This window comes from Ursus arctos, unplaced genomic scaffold, assembly GCF_023065955.2.
Source record: "Ursus arctos isolate Adak ecotype North America unplaced genomic scaffold, UrsArc2.0 scaffold_3, whole genome shotgun sequence".
In the NCBI taxonomy this organism is placed as follows: domain Eukaryota; kingdom Metazoa; phylum Chordata; class Mammalia; order Carnivora; family Ursidae; genus Ursus; species Ursus arctos.
In genome coordinates, this window is record NW_026622985.1 from 19573169 (window position 1) to 19593815 (window position 20647).

The following is a 20647-nucleotide window of genomic DNA, read 5'->3' on the forward strand; positions in this document are numbered from 1 at the left end:
GAGTTGACTCGAAAAGGTAATGAGTTGCTCCTCAAGTTGACTAGCGTACCTCAGTTTTAAATCCTCAGGCTTGACCGCCTATGCTCACAGATGCAGATATCTTCCAGATCCCTTGATACCATGAAAACATAACTCGAATCCCATTCTCGGCAGTGGAGGGTCTGCAGCACCACCGCACTGTGACTGGAAGGAGAGCACATTTTCACAAACCCTCTCAGCTTTCCAAAGCCAGTGAGGCTGTTCCTGCTCTGTCAACTTAATATGATTGACAGCTTAATGTTTTCATACCTCAATTGCTATAAATACACTGTCATATAGTATGTGTTACTTTGTCTGGAAGGCATATTTTTAACCTGTTGTTATGGATTCCTTTCTGTCCTTTTCTTTCTTCTAACGAGCAAAAATGTCTCTGCGATTTTAACCATTAGAAAAACTTTTTTTTAATCCAAAAATGCCTTAGGTAAGAAAGAAGAAATCTGGATTGTTGATGACTTCATTATTGATGGGAATAATCTAAACAACCCTCTGATGCTTCTGGATACATTTGACTTTGGACCCAGAGAAGACAACTGGTTTTTCTATCCTGGTGGTAACATTGGCCTTTATTGCCCGTATTCCTCAAAAGGAGCTCCGTAAGTCTTTAATTGAGACGCTAAAATAAAACCATTGCCCCATACAAATCACGATGAACTTTCGCCCAATGGATTTCTTGTTGTTTTCTTACATAACAGTGAGGAAGATTCAGCAATGGTATTTGTTTCAAATGAAGTTGGTGAGCATTCCATTACCACTCGTGACCTGGATGTGAACGAGAACACCATCATACAATTTGAGGTACTTGACATGGTTCTGTCAGAAATGCTTTAAATTTTATCTTGAGCAAAAGCCAGGAAAGAGAAGGAAAATCTCAGATAATCTCATGCATTATGACTTTACATTTTTGTGCAGGGACAAAAAAGGTTTCACATCATAATTCATTTTTATTAGCAGAACCAATTGTCCTACTAAGGTTTATATTTCTGAATTTTTGTCCTTTATTTATGACATAATCTCCCTACCTACTATGATGGGAAGTTGTTGAAATAAATTATTTTAAACATGATGAAAACGAAAAGGGCCATACTATTCTAGTATTATTGTTGTCACAATTTTTATGTGTTAGTTAAGACCCAGTCAGTGTAACTACTGCTGTACCATGCCGGGCACATTTATATAATATTTATCATGATGCCACCATGGATTCGACAGATAAAACAACGCTACACTATTTTTATAATTTTTGTGTATTTCATTAATATTCATGGACTCCTTATAATTTGGAAGAGAGCAAATTAATAATGTATAAAAGAGATACTTTTGTGTATTTCAAGCACTTAGATAAAATCAGCAGGACCAAGGGTGCGTTGTGCCAGCATTCAGTAGTACTAACTTTCAAAAATGCTTGTTTCATAGCCGAGATCTCTCTCTACCTTGGGAAGGCTTACAGTGGTGCCTAACTGCATCAACAAAATTCTGAATATTTGTTTTAGGTTAACTCTCAGTAGCCTCTAAATTAGAGTTGTCTTTTGCATCTCAAAAGTCAGAGACCAAATGATGCTTTCATAGAGAAATTATTCTATATCTATTTTAGACTCTCTGTTATATTTTCTAGTTTTAAGTTACTTAAATAACCTTCTATTATATTGTCTAAATGCATGCTTTAAATGTTAATTTAAAAAGATAGCACATGTGGCCCTGTTCTGTTTTCAGGAGATCTAGGTAGAAACAAATACCTCTAGTTGAAAAGTTTATCTAATGTTAATAGTTTCCTCATCAAAAGGTAAAGGAGTAAGTTCAACAACAAAAATTATAAATATGAATATATCTGGGTGCTACAATACCAAGAAAATATTAATCTCAGTTGCAAGAGGGGAAAATTGCATAGAAAGAATTACATGCATTTATTTAATTAAGTTTTAGTTTATTTACTTGAAAGCATGGAAAAAGGAATGAAGTGGTTATTTCCCTAATGGTTAAGAAGGTCTTTCTGAAAAACGTTCTCCCTGTGCCACGGAAATAGTGACAATAATTGTGTTTCGTTTTGTCTTAATATTGATTACATACTGAAGTTTTTTTGCGTGCAGAACTTTGAGGATTATTTGGAAGGTGTCGCAAGGAGGAAAACAGAGGGTCTTCCTCTCTCGTGGACTGAAAAAAAGCTAATGGCTAGAAGTCAGGAAACAGTCTTTTCATTACAATTTGCTTGGCTTGGCTGTGAAAGTAGGCCAGAGGTAAAATTTGGAATCCACGCCAGCCTCTGCCTTACCCATTTCCTAGCTTTTTATAAAAGGAGGGAAAATAAATTTTTTATGAGGCCCTTTGAGGTTCTTTATGAAAAAATTATTATTTGAAGGTAATATATGATATTACTCAGTTAGGCAAAACAGAATTTTATAGTGTTAAATATTTCAGCAAGACAGTTCCCAGGAAAATGGACTCTCGAGAAAAGAACGAAGTGGTGAATCATTTCAAGGCCTGTTGCTCTGAAGTAATTTGTATCGCTTTTTTCCTTCCTCCCCAAGATCAACGTGGGTTGCTCCACGGATAGCTCATCCACCGATCCAGTCAGACTGGAGTTTTCAAGGGACTTCGGGGCGACCTGGCACCTGCTGCTCCCCCTGTGCTACCACAGCAGCAGCCACGTCAGCTCCTTGTGCTCCACCGAGCACCACCCGAGCAGCACCTACTACGCGGGGACCACCCAGGGCTGGAGGAGGGAGGTCGTGCACTTTGGGAAGCTGCACCTTTGCGGGTGAGGACCTGCCGCTTCACACCGCCATCTTTCTCATTTGACGATGTTCTCCCCGATGTCACCGTTGGCTTGCCACTTCATGGGGGGTGACCTCCCCCTAGTTCTCCACTTCAGCAGATCAGTGGATACTCTAAACATGGGGCTCTGAGCTGACACACTACTCAGAGTTCGAAGATAGATTTAAAAGAGTACATCCTGGACCGCACTCTGTAGTGATTCACATCCCCCACGGGTCTTTATTAGATCCATGAGAAAGCAACAGAAATATGGTTTTCTCCTAATATTGTAATCCCCCCCACCTGCCCCCAGCTCCCAATATAAATGGAGTAAGAATTTTATGACTTTCAGACATCTACCTTTGTCTCTTGTGTAGGGAGAGGGAACAGCGAGAGGATGGAAGCCCACAGAATATTCTAGGTGCCTCATTAAAAAAAAAAAAAAAAAAATTGTTCCGCTCTCCCCCCTCCAGGCATTTCTGCTTTTCCAACCTCTCTCAGCATTCTTGCTCCATGTATTTGACTTGTCTGTCGGAAAGCTATTTGGAGATAAAGGACTTCAATTCTAATAGAATTGAAATGAATAGTTCAAAAACTAAACCTAATAATGTAAGCGAACAAAGAGAGGAAGTCAATAAAGCAGGCTGCCTCAGAATTTGTCTTTTCTCTCAGAAGAAAGAACTTGTTCTTTCAGGGTATGTCAAGAAAAGAAGAAAGTACTAATATACTTTCAAGATGGAAACAGATTTACATTCCCAGTGTGAAACTCAGCATAATTAGAAGTCTTGGGTCTTCAAGCAAAACGACTAATACCTAGTACTTTTCCAAAAGGGTGAAAGTGACTTTTCACTAGTCCGTATTCTCTTTGAACATAAATCCATTTGCTTCTCATCATGTCATCAGCATAATTTTTATAATTTGATTGCTAAGGACTGTAATATTTTGAGCTGTCATGGATGTCATATTTATTAATTCTTGCTATTACACCAGGATATGATCCCAATGGAAAATCCAACTATTAAAAAAAAAAATGAGCATTACTAAGCAGAATGTCCTCATGGTTCTCTAGAAGATAGAGCTGACAATTCAGCCGGCACAACCAGAAAGCTGTTATTGCTGGGGGTGGGGAGGACTGTCTATAGAAGAATAGGGCAGGGAGAAAGAGCTCAGGAAACACTTTTTACCCAAAATCAGTTCTATTATTTAAGATCCTATGTTGCAGGAAATATGAAGGGGCTTACCAAAAAGTAGAAGAACTTAGGAGGAGCATATTGGGGAATTTCATGGACCCCACTCAAAGTGTGAGGACTTCAGCAAAAGCAGTATGTGACCCTCATTTTTATCATGTTGACCTTAACATCACTCAACAAACGACTGCTCTCACGTGCCAGAACTCCTAATTCCACATTTCTAGAAAAGACAATCTAAATCAATCAGCTATAGCCAGAAAGCTAAGCCATCCAACAGAAGCCTAGCTGCCAAAAATCCGCGCTTAAGGGCAGTGTAGGCAGGGAAAGGCCTGCTGGCCAATCACGCAGACACCTATGGCCCAGATTGTGACCATTATGGTTATTGTTGAAAAGCTCCCAATTTTCTCTTTAATGGACCTCTCATTTCTTCCTATTGCTCAGCTAAGAATTGGGTAAACTAGGAAACCACCCTAAAGATAGGGTGTAGGCCATGAGTTTACATTGTTTTAACAACTGAGACTCGCTTCAGCACGTTCCCACATGGAAACAATCCTATTTAAAGAAATATGGAATGAAGTCACAGGACAGTTGCTCCAGTGTCATGGAAACCACCTCTCTCAGAATTGGTGATGTCCGCGGGGCTGTGCTGATGCATGAGGAAATACAATTTGGAAATCTGAATGAGAGAAGTCATAAGGCAATATAATTTGAACATTAGAAATGTATACATTTTCACCCACTGCTACTGAGTGTCAGTTAAAAATATATCTCCTCCAATGATAAAGGGATAGAACTTAGGCCATTGTGTTTTTTGTACTCCGTGTCATTTTTATTTCTATAAAAAGAAAAGAAATCTGTTGAGAGGCATGCCCGCTCTCAGAATGGTATAAACCGACCTTCCAAACTGCCTTCAACCACTTCTGCAAAGAGAAGAATTTTCCTTAATAGTGTTGTCTGGTCCTTGTTTCAGGAAAAGAATTAACACTCTTCTTAAAACCCACACAGGCATGAATTGCTGGAAGGCAAAAGTTAAATTTTCTCCAACTCAGTGAACCATTGCTTGGTTTGTATTCAGCATGGTCCATAGTGACAGTACAAGCTAGATGCTAAAAAATATATATATAACCCATATTTAAATTACCCTCTTCTGTGCTCTTACTGGACACCAGGTACCAAAAAAGCATATGAGATGTTTTCAGGTGCAAAAATGACCGTGTTTGCCTCCGCATCTAGTCAATTCACCTTTGAAGCATGAAGTATGGAGCTTCCATTGAGTTTTATTCACATCACCTTTGTGTCCTTTTCATCTAGGAGCCTTTTTGTCTGTAAAACTTCCTAATTGCTTTTGCTTTGTACAGTTTCATAATGAGTCAACCAAAACCCCTGTCTGAAGAAAGCACTGTTGTGTGCTTGAAATTTTAAGTTTACGTTTGAAAAACAGTTCCTTTTGAATACCACTGGCTTAGGAGAACAAACGCTGACATTCACCAGGGAGGGTGGCAGTGAGAAATTTTCAAAATAAGATTTCAGCAGAAGGGAAGCACAGTGAAACCAGACCCTTCAGCCCATTTATCACAGTGCTTGCAGTTTCTGTGTCAAGGCAGGTGAACAATAATAAATATCCAACCAAGGTGGCTCATTTGTATTCAGGACATTTGAATAAATAAGAAGTTCAAAAAAATCCATGTAGGCTTTTGTTCAAAGGAAAGCTCTAGCCATTTCCCTCAGCTCAGCAGTCTGAAAGTTCAAAGGGTAGAAAGTGCTTCTTGCCAAGACTAAACTCTGACAAGTATTTGAAAATAAAATGTAATTATGAACTGGCATTTTGGGAGCAGCTCAGTATGGTTGGAGTCTTGAGATAAACAATGAAATTAGGGTTAAAATTATATGTGGGAACTTGACTCCATCTGCTTTAGTATCTACTAAACTTTAGAAGCCTAATAAGTACTTCCAAAATTGACTTCTAATTTCTATTTCTCAAATTTAAAAAATTATTCTGAATTTGGTTTCTATGATCACTGAAAATGGGACACGTTCATAGGGTACAAAAAGGAGTGTGCATGCCATCTCTATGTCTAGCCCCTCAAAAATAAACCTGTCTTCTTTGAATTGACTTTTTGTGTCTAATAAAATATACTAAACTATTTTTGGACTACTACCTAAATATGTAGGTTATTTCCAAGAAGCTATCATCAACAATATGATAGGACAATTTACTTGGAAATAAAATTAATTAATGGCTGTCGGGGGCTGGAACTAGGATGGTATGGGGACTGACTGCTTAATAGACACAAGGTTTCCCTTTGGGGTGATGAAAATGTCTTGGAACTTGATCGAAGTGGTGGTTAGCTGAACACTGGGAATGTGCTGACTGCCCCCCAGTCGTACCCCTTAAATAAGTAATGGTTGCTTTTCTGTTATGTGAATTTTACCTCAATTTATGAAGAAAAAGATTAGTTATGCAGAGTGTAGATGGTCAGAATGGAGAAAGCATCACCAAAGAAGTCACTGTTGAAAAAGGTGGAGGGTCAGGTGGAATTTGACCTGGTGATAGGATTGGGAAGGGCTTACAGGAAGCAAAAACATAAATTGGCAAAATCCTGGAGATTGAGGAATGGAGTTTGTGTTCGTGAAATGTCAAACCATGTTTTCTACTTCGTGAGTGTGGTGCAGAGGCACTGACTGGCCGCTGCTCCTTGATCAGATGTCCTTATTTTGAGCCTACGTTGTTCTGTTGATGCGATTTTAAAAGACTTGTGCCTCTTTTCCAGATCTGTGCGTTTCAGATGGTACCAAGGATTTTACCCTGCAGGCTCTCAGCCAGTGACGTGGGCCATCGATAATGTCTATATTGGTCCCCAATGTGAAGAGATGTGTAACGGACATGGGAGTTGTATCAATGGAACCAAGTGTATATGTGATCCCGGCTACTCAGGTCCCACCTGTAAAATAAGCACCAAAAATCCTGATTTTCTCAAGGATGATTTTGAAGGTAATCTTTTAAAATAAATCCTATGGAGCTTTGTGAAAGAACTTACATAGTAAATGTAATTTGTAATATAGAAGTAATCGTGAATTTCACTCTAACATTCATTATTTATCCTTACAATTGGTACCACCCACGCCTTCATTTCATTCTGAATTATATAGGGTTCCGTTTTTGAGGCAATGCAATGAGAATGAGCAAGGCCATGATTGAGAAAACTAAAGCTATTTTCACCACTTTTTCTCTCACATGGAATTGCTGATTAATGATAATTTTAGGAACTGTCTCTAGACAGTTAATCTTGGGTAGAGGGAACAAGTTTCCAAAAATATAAATTCCTGTCGTTGTTTATCATCAGCTCCTTGAGCAGCCTCTTCTCACTTTCTGTACCTCAGTTTTATACCTAGAATCTAACATCATTGTCTGTGACGAAAATGTTATAGAAAAATGTGCTTGGATATGTACTCTGATAAAACAATGGAAAAATATTCTCATAAGAGAAAGTCTTTTTCTTTTTTAAAGATTTTTTATTTATTTATTTGACAGAGATAGAGACAGCCAGCGGGAGAGGGAACATGAGCAGGGGGAGTGGGAGAGGAAGAAGCAGGCTCCCAGCGGAGGAGCCTGATGCAGGGCTCGATCCCAGAATGCCGGGATCACTCCCTGAGCCGAAGGCAGACGCCCAGTGACTGAGCCACCCAGGCGCCCCTCATAAGAGAAAGTCTTAAACAAATGTAACAGCTACGTGTGTTAGGATAGTGGGACCAAAAGACTTCTTTTTCCCAAGTTGTTTATAAAATTGTTATAGTAGATTTATGGTTGTGAGGTACAATTTAATATTAGATTTAGGTATATCAGTGCAATGGAGTATGATGCAGCCAAAAAAAAGAATGAAATACTGATTCAAGCAACAACATGGATGAACCTTGAAAACATGCCAGGTGAAAGAGGTCAGACACAAAAGGCTATATATCATATGATTCTGTGAAACATCCAAAATTGACAGATCCATAGAGACAGAAGGCAGATTAGTGGTTGCCAGGGGCTGGGTGAGAGGGCAATAGGGAGTGACTGCTTAAAGGGTATACGGTTTCCCTCATGGGTGATTAAAAAGTTCTGGAACAAGGTAGTGGTGATGGTTGCACAACATGAGTATGAATGTACTAAATGCCACTGAGTTCACTTTAAAATATTGAAAATGATCAATTTTGTGTTATTTGCATTTTACCACAATCAAAAAACCCCCACTAGATCTAAGATAAGTATCTGGAGAGATTTGTAAGCTGGTTTTGAAAGACATTATTTAATAGAAAATATTAAATTACACTGTAACTTCTTCCATTAAAACTGTGTTTTTAAAAATATTTTATAATACCTGCCTGACGCGGTCCTCAGAGTAGCAAAAACACAGCGAAGAGGCCAGTGAAAAAACTACATTACCCTCCCTTACTTCTGGCCTGACTCACGCTCAGACTAGCCAGTGTCATTTTTGGCAGCGTAGGAGAGCTGAGAGGAAGGACCCAGCTGGCTGGACCATAGCTACTCAGGAAAAGCCCCACCCCCCTTCTGTCATGTGGCCCCTTAAATTATACAGCCAAAGTTAAACAGTTCAAACAAGCTAAACTGTTGAAGAGACCTCTTCTCCCAAAATATGTGGCTTCAGTAGTCATGACTTTGTATTTCAAAACTGCCTAAAGCACTTAACCATATTCCTTTAAAAAAGAATATGACTATCTTTGGGGTCATAGGTAAATCACCTTTACCACTTTTTTCAGGTCAGCTAGAATCCGATCGATTCTTATTAATGAGTGGCGGGAAGCCATCTCGGAAGTGTGGAATCCTTTCCAGTGGAAACAACCTCTTTTTCAACGAAGATGGCTTGCGCATGTTGATGACACGAGATCTGGATTTATCACATGCTAGGTAAACGTTTTTAGATGCTGTTGAAAAGCCCCATTGTGATGTACAGTCACAGAACATAATCAAATCAGAGAGAAGCAGACCTCTCAAGGACAAGGCCTTCCGTTGGAAATGCTGAGCTTCTCTCTTATCTGAGACTCCGTTAAGACACAGCTCCTGTCATTTCCATCCTAAAACCGAGAGAGCTTTGTGAAATAAGCTAGATGAGAAATGAAACATAGCTAAACAGACACAAGTCAATATCAAAATCAGTGCTATTGACAAGGTGGTGACTAGGAAATGACAATGTTTCACTTCCTTTCACTTCAAGAAAATAATGTTGCATCTTTTTTATCCACCTTCTGGAGAATACTTTTCATGAGCACTTGAACAATGTGGAAAATTACACCACGCTTAGTTGAAATAGAATACGTCCTCAAATGACCCACCATTAATTTTCCATCCATTAGCAATTTAAGTTAAGAATATTTGAAGTTAGCCTTATTCTTTATACACATTTCTTTCCAATGATTTACTCATGCTTTCTAGGCACTCATTTTCTGATTTGAGCACAGCCTCTCAGAAACAAACATTTTAAACTGGCTCAGAGGATTATGTCCTGTCAAGATGTATATCCCTTGATCATTTGACGAGCCAAAAACTTAGCCAGGAAAATAAAGAAGACAACTCAACATGTATAAAATGGAACCCTGACCTATTTTTGCAAGTGAAAAAAGGAGTTGTGTTTTTGGTTTTTTAAAGCATTTCCGAGTATCTTAAAATAGATCTTGACATATTTATCCTCCTCTTTCACCTAGATCTTTTATTTATTGAATATAAATTTGGCCATGTTTCATAAAAATACGATTCTGTGAGATAATTTTACAGTAATAGAAAGCAAAATTTTATTTCTCTTCCTCCTATTTTAATGCACATGGTTTAATTTGATGCTCTTTATTTTAGATTTATCATTGGCAGCTGAGTTCTCTAATTTGGAAATTACTGGGCTTTTCTAAATAATTCCGATGTGGATTTATCCATAACTAAATTAATATATAAACATTTCTCAATATAAGTAGACAGTAGACCAAAAGGTATTTTTCTGTAAATGGTTATTGTTTTTATAGATATCAACGTCCACTAGGTACTAACTATGTATTTTTTTTTCATTAATCCAATGTTAAAAGCTCCATTATTTATCTCATCTCAGTAGCATGCTGTGTAGGATTTGCATACATTGACCTCAAAACGCTCCATGTAAAATCCCAATTTTCTCAGGGTTATAAGATAAATGAATGCCTAGTTAATGGAGATGGGGGAGGGGAGGAACCCATGAAGAACGCATGGTTTTATATATGGAACTGATAACTTTTATAATAAGTCCCAGTATGCTTCCTATGTTTGACATGCATACATAATTGGGTGTATGTGTTGGGTTACACATGAAATTTATTCTGCATTACCAGCTAGCACGGCAGCCAGACCAGGCACCAGCAGCTTGCCTGCCAAAGATAACATGTGAGCTAGTTTTCATTGGCACCCTAGCTGGTTGCTGCCACTCCGTCCACCTCCCTGCCAGCTGGGAAGGCTGCCCCTGGCTGGCCGCCACGGTTCTCGATGGCCAGTATCATCCATCCCAGACCCAGCAATAGTCAGAAGCTGGCACAGCCCACCCTCACCACCACCCCACACTCATGCTTCCCTGCCCCTGGCACAAAAGATGGAAAAGAAGCCCAGGCTTGACATACCTCTTCCAAAAGATGCCTGGCCTTTCACAAAGAGGTGCTACAACTGCTGCATTTAAATGTGTCTCCCCAAACCAGTAACAGGAGATCTGAAAAACACCTGGTAAAACCATAGGATGGGTGATTTTGCCAATTAATGGCATAAACTACATTCATAACATTTTTCCAGTTTCAGATACTAAGGACAAATTCATCTTAAATAGATAACGATACACACTCGCACACTTGGAGAGACTTTGGAGCCCTTCCGTCTTCTTATAGGATGGCCAGAGGGTACGGCGAATGCTCAGTTCCCTCAGACTCACTTGTGTGGAGGGCCATAAAATATGTATACGGGTACAGAATTGCCTTTTTTTCAGACTTCACATTTTATTAACTCCCTTACGTCAAAAAGGAAAATCGGACTTTGAAATGATTGCTCTGGACGTTCATTAAATCATCATATTCATTAAAGCCATGCATTCCCCCCGCCATGACCCTGTGGGCTTGTCTTTTGTGAATAGTGTGAATTTCTCACTGAAGTAAAAAAAGTCTACAATAGATCTTACTCGTGTCAGATTTGTGCAGTTCTTCATGAGACTGGGATGTGGTAAAGGTGTTCCTGACCCCAGGAGCCAACCTGTGCTTCTTCAGTATTCGCTCAATGGCGGCCTGTCATGGAGTCTCCTTCAAGAGTTCCTTTTCAGCAACTCCAGCAACGTGGGCAGGTACATCGCCCTGGAGATACCCTTGAAAGCCCGTTCTGCTTCTACTCGCCTCCGCTGGTGGCAACCGTCTGAAAATGGGCACTTCTACAGTCCCTGGGTTATCGACCAGGTCAGTGCATTCAAGATTAACTATTATAATTGTTGGCACTCGAGCTGCAAGTGGCCTGGATTGCATTCAGTTCAGCCTCCTCGTTCAGTCGAGGAAGCCCCGGACCCACAATTGAATGACTTGCCCATGGGCACACGGCTAGATTAGATATGCCATATAGCTTCGAGCCTGAGCCTATAAAAACAAACAACACAACAGAAGGCCCAGGTCCTGCACATAGAGAAATCTGCCATATGGATAGAGGGACTTTATCAAGCGTGATACGAGGTTATAATTCTCTGAAAAGGAAAATGTGCAAATTAGCATTGGTACCACATGCAGTCGTTTCCAAATCCTCTTTCCTAGCCTTTGAAGAAGAAATAAATAAATCTTCCTAACATCCTTATGGACAGTTCTAAAGGATCTTCATACATAATAAAATGCATATCAAATAGAACTCAAAGAACCTGTTAACAAACGGTTAGAATCCAGGCAAAGAATTGGAACTGAAATGCCTTAGGATACGACTGTCCTTAAATAGAAATTTCGCATGGAAAATAATCACATGTAAGCCAAATTTTGCTTTCCCAGCTTGGGTGCATGTAGTTTCCAAAGGCATAGTTTGGCCCATGAAGGTTGTGAATGGTTTTGTCAATCTGTCGATTTGTTTTCTGTCGCTTCTTGCCAGCTGGGCAAGCAGACCACATAAACAAAAGCGTTCTGAAAGGCCCCTGACAGGATGCTTGCCGTGTGACGCCAGTGTTGAGCAGTCTGACAGATAAACACAAATAAACAAGACTGAACTCTCTCCTATCTTGAAACCATATTGAAAATTTGTTTTCTTAAAAAATACCTTTCAGATTCTTATCGGAGGAAATATTTCTGGTAATACGGTCTTGGAGGATGATTTCACAACTCTGGATAGTAGGAAATGGCTGCTCCACCCAGGAGGCACCAAGATGCCTGTGTGCGGCTCTTCTGGTGACGCCCTGGTCTTCATTGAAAAGGCCAGCACCCGCTATGTGGTCACCACAGACATTGCTGTGAATGAGGATTCATTCCTACAGATCGATTTTGCTGCCTCCTGCTCGGTCACAGACTCCTGTTATGGTAAATATTCCATTTCCATGTAGAGGGACAGACGTGTGTAGAGGGGCATCGGTGGCACCTCTGACAGTCTATAAGCAAAACAGAAGTGCACGTGAGTCCAACCATAATCGCATTCTTGAAAATGTTGTGTATGCATTAAGTTTTAGAAGTCTATTTTTTAAAGCATCAGAATGTGAGCTTATTTTTAAGTATAGGTACTTGAAGACTTCTTTACATATAAGTAATAACGCCTAATTTATCTCTTTTTGAAAATCCTTATTTCTCTTTTACTATAAGATTTGCAGAATTAGGGATTCTCATCACATAGAGAATGCCAGAATCAGCAATAGGATTGACCCACGAATTTGTGTATACATGGGTTTTAATTCATAGGGCTTCGGATTAGTTCAGCTACTGTCTTCTTTCCATCGCCCCAGGAATCATGAAATTTTGTTGTTCCCATTTTGCCTCATACTTTTTGCTATTCTGGGTCATAGCATATTCTAGGCCACCCTCATTGTGACCAGTTGCATCCTCTAGATTGTGCACAGACACACACATACTTACATATACCTTGCACACATGCGTGCGCATGTATGCACGTGCACGCACGCACACACACATACACACACACACATCTATCTTAGGAGATATAAAGACTGACATCACTGAACACTTGGAACACCCCTATCATTCTTCCTGTAAGAGAACCAGACAAGAATGTTCACAAGGACTTTGTTCTGTTTTAGATTCCAGGGGGCAACATCTGACGAATTTGATTACTTCCAAGGTCTTGCAAAGTCCAGATACTTCATATTTTCTTTAGTTTGAACTTAAGGGACATATCTTAGGGGGAATCCCAGAAGTGCTCCTTCTACCTCAGATTCAATCAGTCAACACTAAACTCGTCAACAGGGGTGGAACTTGGGAAAGTATAAGGTACACATCTGTCTTTAATAGGTCTAGTTGAGGGATTACTTCAAAAAGTTAGAGTCCAATAAATGACTAAATCAAGTGCTCTATGGATTAGTATTGATGCAAAATGTAATGAAAGCTTAAAGGAGAATGAGATGACCAATGGATGGCCAATCCAAGGGTCTGGGGAAGATTTCCCAAAGAAGCTTAGCCTCAAGTGGGCATTGATGATTAGAATGGATTTGAAAGGTGAATAGAGAAGAAAGGACATCCCAAGCGAGGCTAACAGCATAAGCAAAGAAGCAGAGGTGGGGGTGCTCCTAGTCCATAGGGAAAACCATGAGCAGACCAGCCTGAACAGGCAATATTTGCGTCTAGTGGAGGAGAGAAGAGTGCTGATTTTGAAAATAAAAAAGGACGTTAGGGTCCTACATACCTATTTCCTCAGTAGCATAGGAAGTCAATGAGAACCCAAGGAGGTAAGTTATGACCCAGGAGGCCTGCAGCAGCACCAGGACTGACACTCTGCCCTCATAAGCCCAGTCCTGTGTACTTTCTACTGTGGGCTGGTGCAACCTCTTGAAAAAGGTTGAACTGAAGGATAAAATCAAAGAGGAGAGTGGATAAGCAGAGTTGGCAGCTAAGGAAGAAGAGCCTTAAAAGGCACATACAAGAATCTGTGCTTGACAAGGACATGAATAAAGGAGCACAAGGGCAGAGGAGTGACGTGGTCTGTTTTAGGGAGATTAGCATAGGAGCTGATGAAGGTGGGTAGGGAAGAATCCCAATAAAGAAGCTTCAGTGGTCATCTCTGTAGGAGGTGATGAAGTCCTCACTGTGTGGCATGAAGAAAAATGGGATGGATAAAATTGATATGAGACAATGCAAGCACAAAGGAAAGAAGCAGAAAAATCTCAAAACCAGGTGCCAGTTTGAACATAGAGAGTAAAGAAGAGAGAAGAGTAAAATTTCTAAAATAATTTCTAAATTTTGAACCCAGAAAACCAGTGCAAAAGTATCACCATTGACAGAATTGGGTACTTAAGAAGAGATGTTTATTTATGATAGAAAATGCTGAGTTTTTCTTTAGTTCGGGTGGAAGTAGCTTTAAGAGGAGATGCCCTTGAGGGAGGAGGATTTACAAGATAGAAAGCAGGAACTTTGTCTAAACTGTGCGTCACAATATGCCAACATCCGGTGCAATGCCAGGCTGAGTAAACATTTATTGAATGAAGGAAATTAATTGGAGACATAAAATTGGCAGATCTGGGCACAGAGATAATAGTTGAAGCCCAAGGAGTATACACAGAGAATAGAAGCCCAGAAATGGAGTTTGGAAGAATGCCCATAGCTGGGCTAGTTAGCACAGGAGTCAGAGGGAAAGTAAGACAGGAGATTCAGAATAATGGCCTCCAAAAGAAAAGAAAGCTTCAAGAACCAGGGAATAATCAATAATGTCCAACGCTGTAGGAAGGACAAGAACAATGAAGACAGAACTGGACCACTGTATTTCACTAGGAAGGGTTGCTAGGAACCGTGCTGCAGTGAGTGGTCCCACGCTGGCTGAACATGACGATCACCTGGGAAGCTGGACAGCGCCCGACATCTTGGCTGTGCCCCAGGGGAGTGAAATCACAATCCCTGGGGGGGGGGGGAACCCTGGCATTCGTGGTTTCTAAAGGTACCCAGGTGATTTCAGTGTGCAGCCAAGATTGAGAATCACGACCTCAGAGAAAGCAATTTCAATAGGGAGGTAGGGGCTCGAGCAGATTTTATAAAGACTTAAGCAGGAAATAAAGAGGAATACAAAACATAGGTTAGAAGTTGGATTTTTCAGAACAAAAAGAAAGAAATAGCTTTTCCTAGACCCACAGCCTGACTGCATGCTTTGGTACAAATTGCATGGCCTTCTATACCTCGATGATTACCCTGTATATTCCATAACACAGCAGAACAGGATATGTGAGCAAAAGAGATCTTGCCATTTCTGAGAAGTTTTACCAATAGCAGGGACAAAATTGGCATTGTTGGTCAGGATCCCTGTGGAATGGTCAAATTTTGAGAAAGTTGCTTAATTTTTTAAAACTATTTAAGAAGTAATCATTATAATATATGGTCACTATGTTTGTATTTGCATGCTAACCATGAAATAAATAAACATGGTATGGTTATTATAGTGTATACATATGTAGTTTGTATAATTTCCTAATATACTGTAACTATTAGATTAAACAATAAATATATATCTATCATTACTATTGCTTTAACTGCACATGAACAATGGTTTTGTTATGATTGTTCTGAGAGTTTCTCAGTATACAGAGTGGCTCAGGAAAATTTACTTTATGTTTCACTTGATCCTAGCCTCTTAAAAGAAAAACTATTTTAATCTGGAAAGTGAAAAATAATAACCGGTATTGTGCAGACGGAAAAATCAAGACACATTTAGAAATAGGAAACATAAATACGGAGGAACAATCAAATTGACATTTGAATTAAAACATAAGAAAACAAGTAATTATGGTTCCTGGGTCTACATACATGTATTTCTATTCAGAATAATGTTTCCTGTTCCAGCTATTGAATTGGAATACTCGGTAGATCTTGGATTATCGTGGCATCCATTGGTAAGGGACTGTCTACCTACCAATGTTGAATGCAGTCGTTACCACCTACAGCGGATCCTGGTGTCAGACACTTTCAACAAATGGACCAGAATCACTCTGCCTCTCCCTCCTTATACCAGGTATGGATGCTTCTGCATGTAGCGAACCCCAACTTGATATTATTTGGCATGTCGGATTTTAGGACAAGTTTAAATGAGATACATGCGATTGTGTTACTTGTTGATGGTATCGCCAGGCATGAATTAGTAAGCAAAACAAGGGTACCTGGCTGGCTCAGTTGGTAGAGCATGTGACTTTTGATCTCAGGGTTGTGAGTTTGAGCCCCACATTAGGCATAGAGTTTACTTTAAAAAATAAACAAAATAGGGGGTGCCTCCCTGGCCCAATCAGTGAAGCATGAGACTCTGGATCCTAACATCATGAGGTCAAGCCCCACATTGAGCATAGAGCTTACTTTAAAAAAAAAAAAAAATCAGGGCACCCAGCTGGCTTGGTTGGAAGAACAAGCAACTCTTGATCTCAGGGTCATGAGTTTGAGCCCCAGGTTAGGTGTAGAGATAACTTAAATAAATAAATAAATAAATAATTTAAAACTTTATTTTCTTAAAAAAGGGGGGGGTAGAAACCAATTTTTATGGTGACGTTGTTCTGTGTTTTCCCAAAAGCCAGGCCTATACTGACTTTCATTTAACTAATATTTTGAAAAAATGGCATACGCAAGAAAACAGTAGCTGAATCAGTGAGAATCTCCGACTTGATTCACTTAAATTTAAAACAGGCACGTTGGATACAGAATAGATTTAAATGGAGTCTACTTTCTGTTCAGTCAGACTACTGTAGATATAGCAGTGAGTGGTGTCATATCAAATAAATATAACAGGTAAGTACGTATTAAAATTATTGTCTGCTTTTGAAATTTTATTTTCAACAGTATCTTGAGAATTATCACCTGGAGCATTCTTTTTATATGAAAAACAGTGATGAATGCATCATGCATTGTGCCTATAAGAAATGATGATGGCTTCATAAAATTGCCTGGTAAATGCTTTATTTGAGTAAAACAGAGAATAATTCACTTTGCCTAATGGATAGTGTTAACAACCCTCTCTTTTCACTATCTACATAGGTGCTAATCATAGGGAAGCTTTAAAATCTTGATAGGAATTCCCGTTCCCCTCCAAAAAACAAAATGGTAATCAGTTGTTGCCATTAAGAGAGAAGCAAAGTGACCAGTGCTACCATGTGGAACAGGAGTTATAGTTTGGGCTCATTATTGTTCTCTTGCCTCCCCACAAATGAAGAATGAATAAATCTTCCTAGCAAATGATCATAAAATTCAACTATTCATCTAGGACATAACTTGTCTTCAGATTATCATAAATGGGCTGGTTTCAGTTACTAACAGCCTGGGGCCCCTCTGCAATTGCTGGCTCAGAGGTACAGGACTATATTAACTGTCAGCAGAGTTGCCAAGTTTAAATGAGATACGTGAGATTTTGTTGCTCGTTAAAGGTATTGCCATGCATGAATTATTAAGGCGATCTTAATAAGTAAAATAGAAAAAACACTCCATTAAGGCGGTAGTCTTCTAAGGCTTTATGAAGTCTGTGAATTATTATCCAGCTACTTGGTAGCATTTTGCAAATAAACGACATTCTAAGATTTATTCCAGCTAGTCATTATACCCGTGAGTCTTCTACTCAAGAAAGGTAATTATTCTTCATCTTTTAATCTATCTTTTAATTGTCTTTTGCACATACCCATAAGAATTTTGACCCTTTCGAATGGCATTTGAAAAACCTGATGAGCATCCATTTCTTCTTGTTATCATATTGAAAATCTGCAGTTTGTTTATTGTACTACCCTCAAAGGCCATGTTATGCAGTGGTCTTAAAGGTGATCCTGCCTTATAGTAGGCCCTCTGGATAATTCAGAAAGAGATGCATGTGGATGGAGGCCAAGCCAGACCCACCTCTTACTGTGCCCTGCCATATGCCAGAGATCATTAGAACAATGTGCCAGGCTCAGAGCACTTTGTCTCAAACACAAGTTAGCATATCGATACTATATCTGCCCTTAATAGCCAGTTACTTTTTCTTTTTTTTTTTTTTAAGATTTTATTTATTTATTCGACAGGATAGAGACAGCCAGCGAGAGAGGGAACACAAGCAGGGGGAGTGGGAGAGAAAGAAGCAGGCTCATAGCGGAGGAGCCTGATGTGGGGCTCGATCCCATAACGCCGGGATCACGCCCTGAACCAAAGGCAGACGCTTAACCGCTGTGCCACCCAGGCGCCCCCGCCAGTTACTTTTTCAATATGGCACTTCTTTGTTTTGAGTTGAACTTATAGCCTCAACATCTGCAAAGTATTGAGACATCTTTGTGTACGTTGTCCACTAGGACAGAATTGAGAATTTCAGTTTGTAGCTCTTCACTATAAACAGACATGATGCTGAGGGCTTAAAGCCATGTGCTAACTAGGGGTGAGGAGTGACTGTGACAATGTGTATGAGATAAAGGATGGGTAGGAGTTAAGGGGGCGTAGGAGGGGGAGTAGTGTTCCAGGCAAGGAAAACAACCTATGGTAGGAGGTAGCAGGCATATCTGAGATACTGAAAGAATGGATCCGACCTATAGAGAAAGTGGAGTGAGATGGAGTCAGACCATGAAGAGTATCGTAGGTCGTACTGAAGATTTGGGGATATGTCGGGACGCCTGGGTGGCTTAGTCAGTTAAGTGTCTGACTTCGGCTCAGGTCATGATCTCAGGGTGCTGGGATCGAGCCCCACATCGTCATGCTCTCTGCTATCTGCTCTCTCTGCATTCTCTGTTCAGCGGGAGTCTGCTTCTCCCTATCCCTCTGTGTTCTCTTCCTCTCCCTCGGTGCTCTCTCTCTCAAATAAATAAAATCTTAAAAAAAAATGTTTAAAATAATATTTGGGGATATGTCATATAAGTGCTTAAAAATCTGCTAAAGTGCTTGGGAATAGGGGGACACAGTCAGATTTGCATCAGAAAAGCTTATTCTAATTGGAAAACAAATTGGGGAGGATAACAGTAGCTGGAAGGAGACTCTTGAAGAGGCAGTGAGTACTGGTAGCTTAGACTAAGGTGCTGGAGACATGAAGGGAAGTAGAGAAATTCAAGAGAAATGAAAACAATTCAAGAGTTTGATGGTGAAACGGACACGGGAAGGTGAGGGTAGGGGCAATGGTGAAGATGACTCTGGTTTCTGAGTTGAACTGAATGGATGCCCATGCATTTCACGGGCAGGGAGTACTGAGACTGAACACAAGAGAATCACACTCTGCTCCAGACATTTCTGTGTTGGAACCTAAAGAAACTGAGGTAGATAGGATCATAGTCTCTATTACTCCCATATTTACTGCTTCAGTTAGATCTTACTGGAAATTAAAAAACGAATGGAAAGCATTGTGGTTTAGTGGAGAATTCCAGCTTTTCAGCCCCGTGAGCTTTTAAGCAAGTCATTCCATGTCCCAAAGCTGCAGGGTCCTCATGTGAAAAATGAAGAGACTTTTTCCCATGTTAAAAATTGAATAAATGTGCATGGAAGAGCTTGGAACATTGTGAACATTTATAAAATGTAAATCATCTTTACAGTTATGAGTTAACAACATAATCACACTTGTGATTATCAGACTTCATCTTCAGTCAGACTAAGAAGTCTTACTAAGCTTACTTAACAAGAGCAAGCCCACAGTAATGGTCAGACACTGTCTCAAGTTCCTGCCCTGGAGGAGGTTACCAACTTAAAAATAAAATGTGCCATGTGTAAGTGAGCACTTTAATGAGGAAAGGGCTAGAAATGCCTTAGGTACTGGGAGACAGTGTTAAATGCCAGAGTTAGAGAGGGTTTCGTGGAAAAGATGGGCCCTGGCCTCAAAGGATGGCTAGGAATTAGGTGGGTAAAAAGAAGAACCTTCTAAATTAGGGAAACAATGTGAACAGGACACATGGGCCTGGCAAGAGCCCAGGAGTTGCTGATGAAGGCAGAGAGCTCATATCTGGAAGCTATGGAAAGTTGTTCGTTCATGGAGTTGGCTTAATTTATCATAAGCACTGAAGCAAGGCAGAGGAGTTTAGACTTGTTGGAAAAATGAACTGTGGTGGGTTTTGAAACTGAGAATATTCTTCCAAGAAAAACAACCGGGAAACAGGGAGGCTCAAGTAAGAGAAAGTGGCAAAGGTGTTGTGATAATGACTTACATGAAGTAACAAGTTAGGCTACAGCTAACAAGGAGGGGATGAGACGGATATTACAGGACATTTCAAGGAAAGAATTGATAAAACTCACTGGCTTCTTCTCCACTGCACACATCAAGAAATGACTCTAAAGTTTGAAGCCCGAGAGAGTAGTTAGAAAGCTACAGTTGACTCCAGGAGGGACAGTGTGACAACCTTAACCAAATGACGCCGAATTCAATGTGATGACTGGAAATACAAATGAAGACATCCATTTGACAGAGTTGTGAAGGTCAGAGCCCAGGGAAAGATGATCAACCTTGGAGGCAAGAGCGTAGAGGTGATAGGCAGTGCCATAAAACTGTCAGCTCTCCACGGGAGAGTATTTAAAAAGAAAAGAAAGGATCCTTA

The 20647-nt window shown here is 40.0% G+C and overlaps 1 protein-coding gene and 1 non-coding gene across 2 annotated transcripts in view; both read left to right on the plus strand.

The window, feature by feature from the left end:
- RELN (reelin) overlaps window positions 1–20647 on the plus strand; it is a 476703-nt gene that overhangs the window by 401447 nt on the left and 54609 nt on the right. Inside the window, exons 39-46 of the mRNA XM_026503988.4 lie at window positions 461–632; window positions 732–834; window positions 2562–2791; window positions 6749–6969; window positions 8739–8886; window positions 11165–11423; window positions 12263–12512; window positions 15984–16152. Of these exons, the coding sequence (XP_026359773.3) occupies window positions 461–632; window positions 732–834; window positions 2562–2791; window positions 6749–6969; window positions 8739–8886; window positions 11165–11423; window positions 12263–12512; window positions 15984–16152 (1552 nt within the window). The remainder of the gene's footprint in view (window positions 1–460; window positions 633–731; window positions 835–2561; window positions 2792–6748; window positions 6970–8738; window positions 8887–11164; window positions 11424–12262; window positions 12513–15983; window positions 16153–20647) is intronic.
- On the plus strand, window positions 16296–16368 carry TRNAK-UUU (transfer RNA lysine (anticodon UUU)). Its single transcript has one exon. It is a non-coding gene; the product is annotated as a tRNA-Lys (tRNA).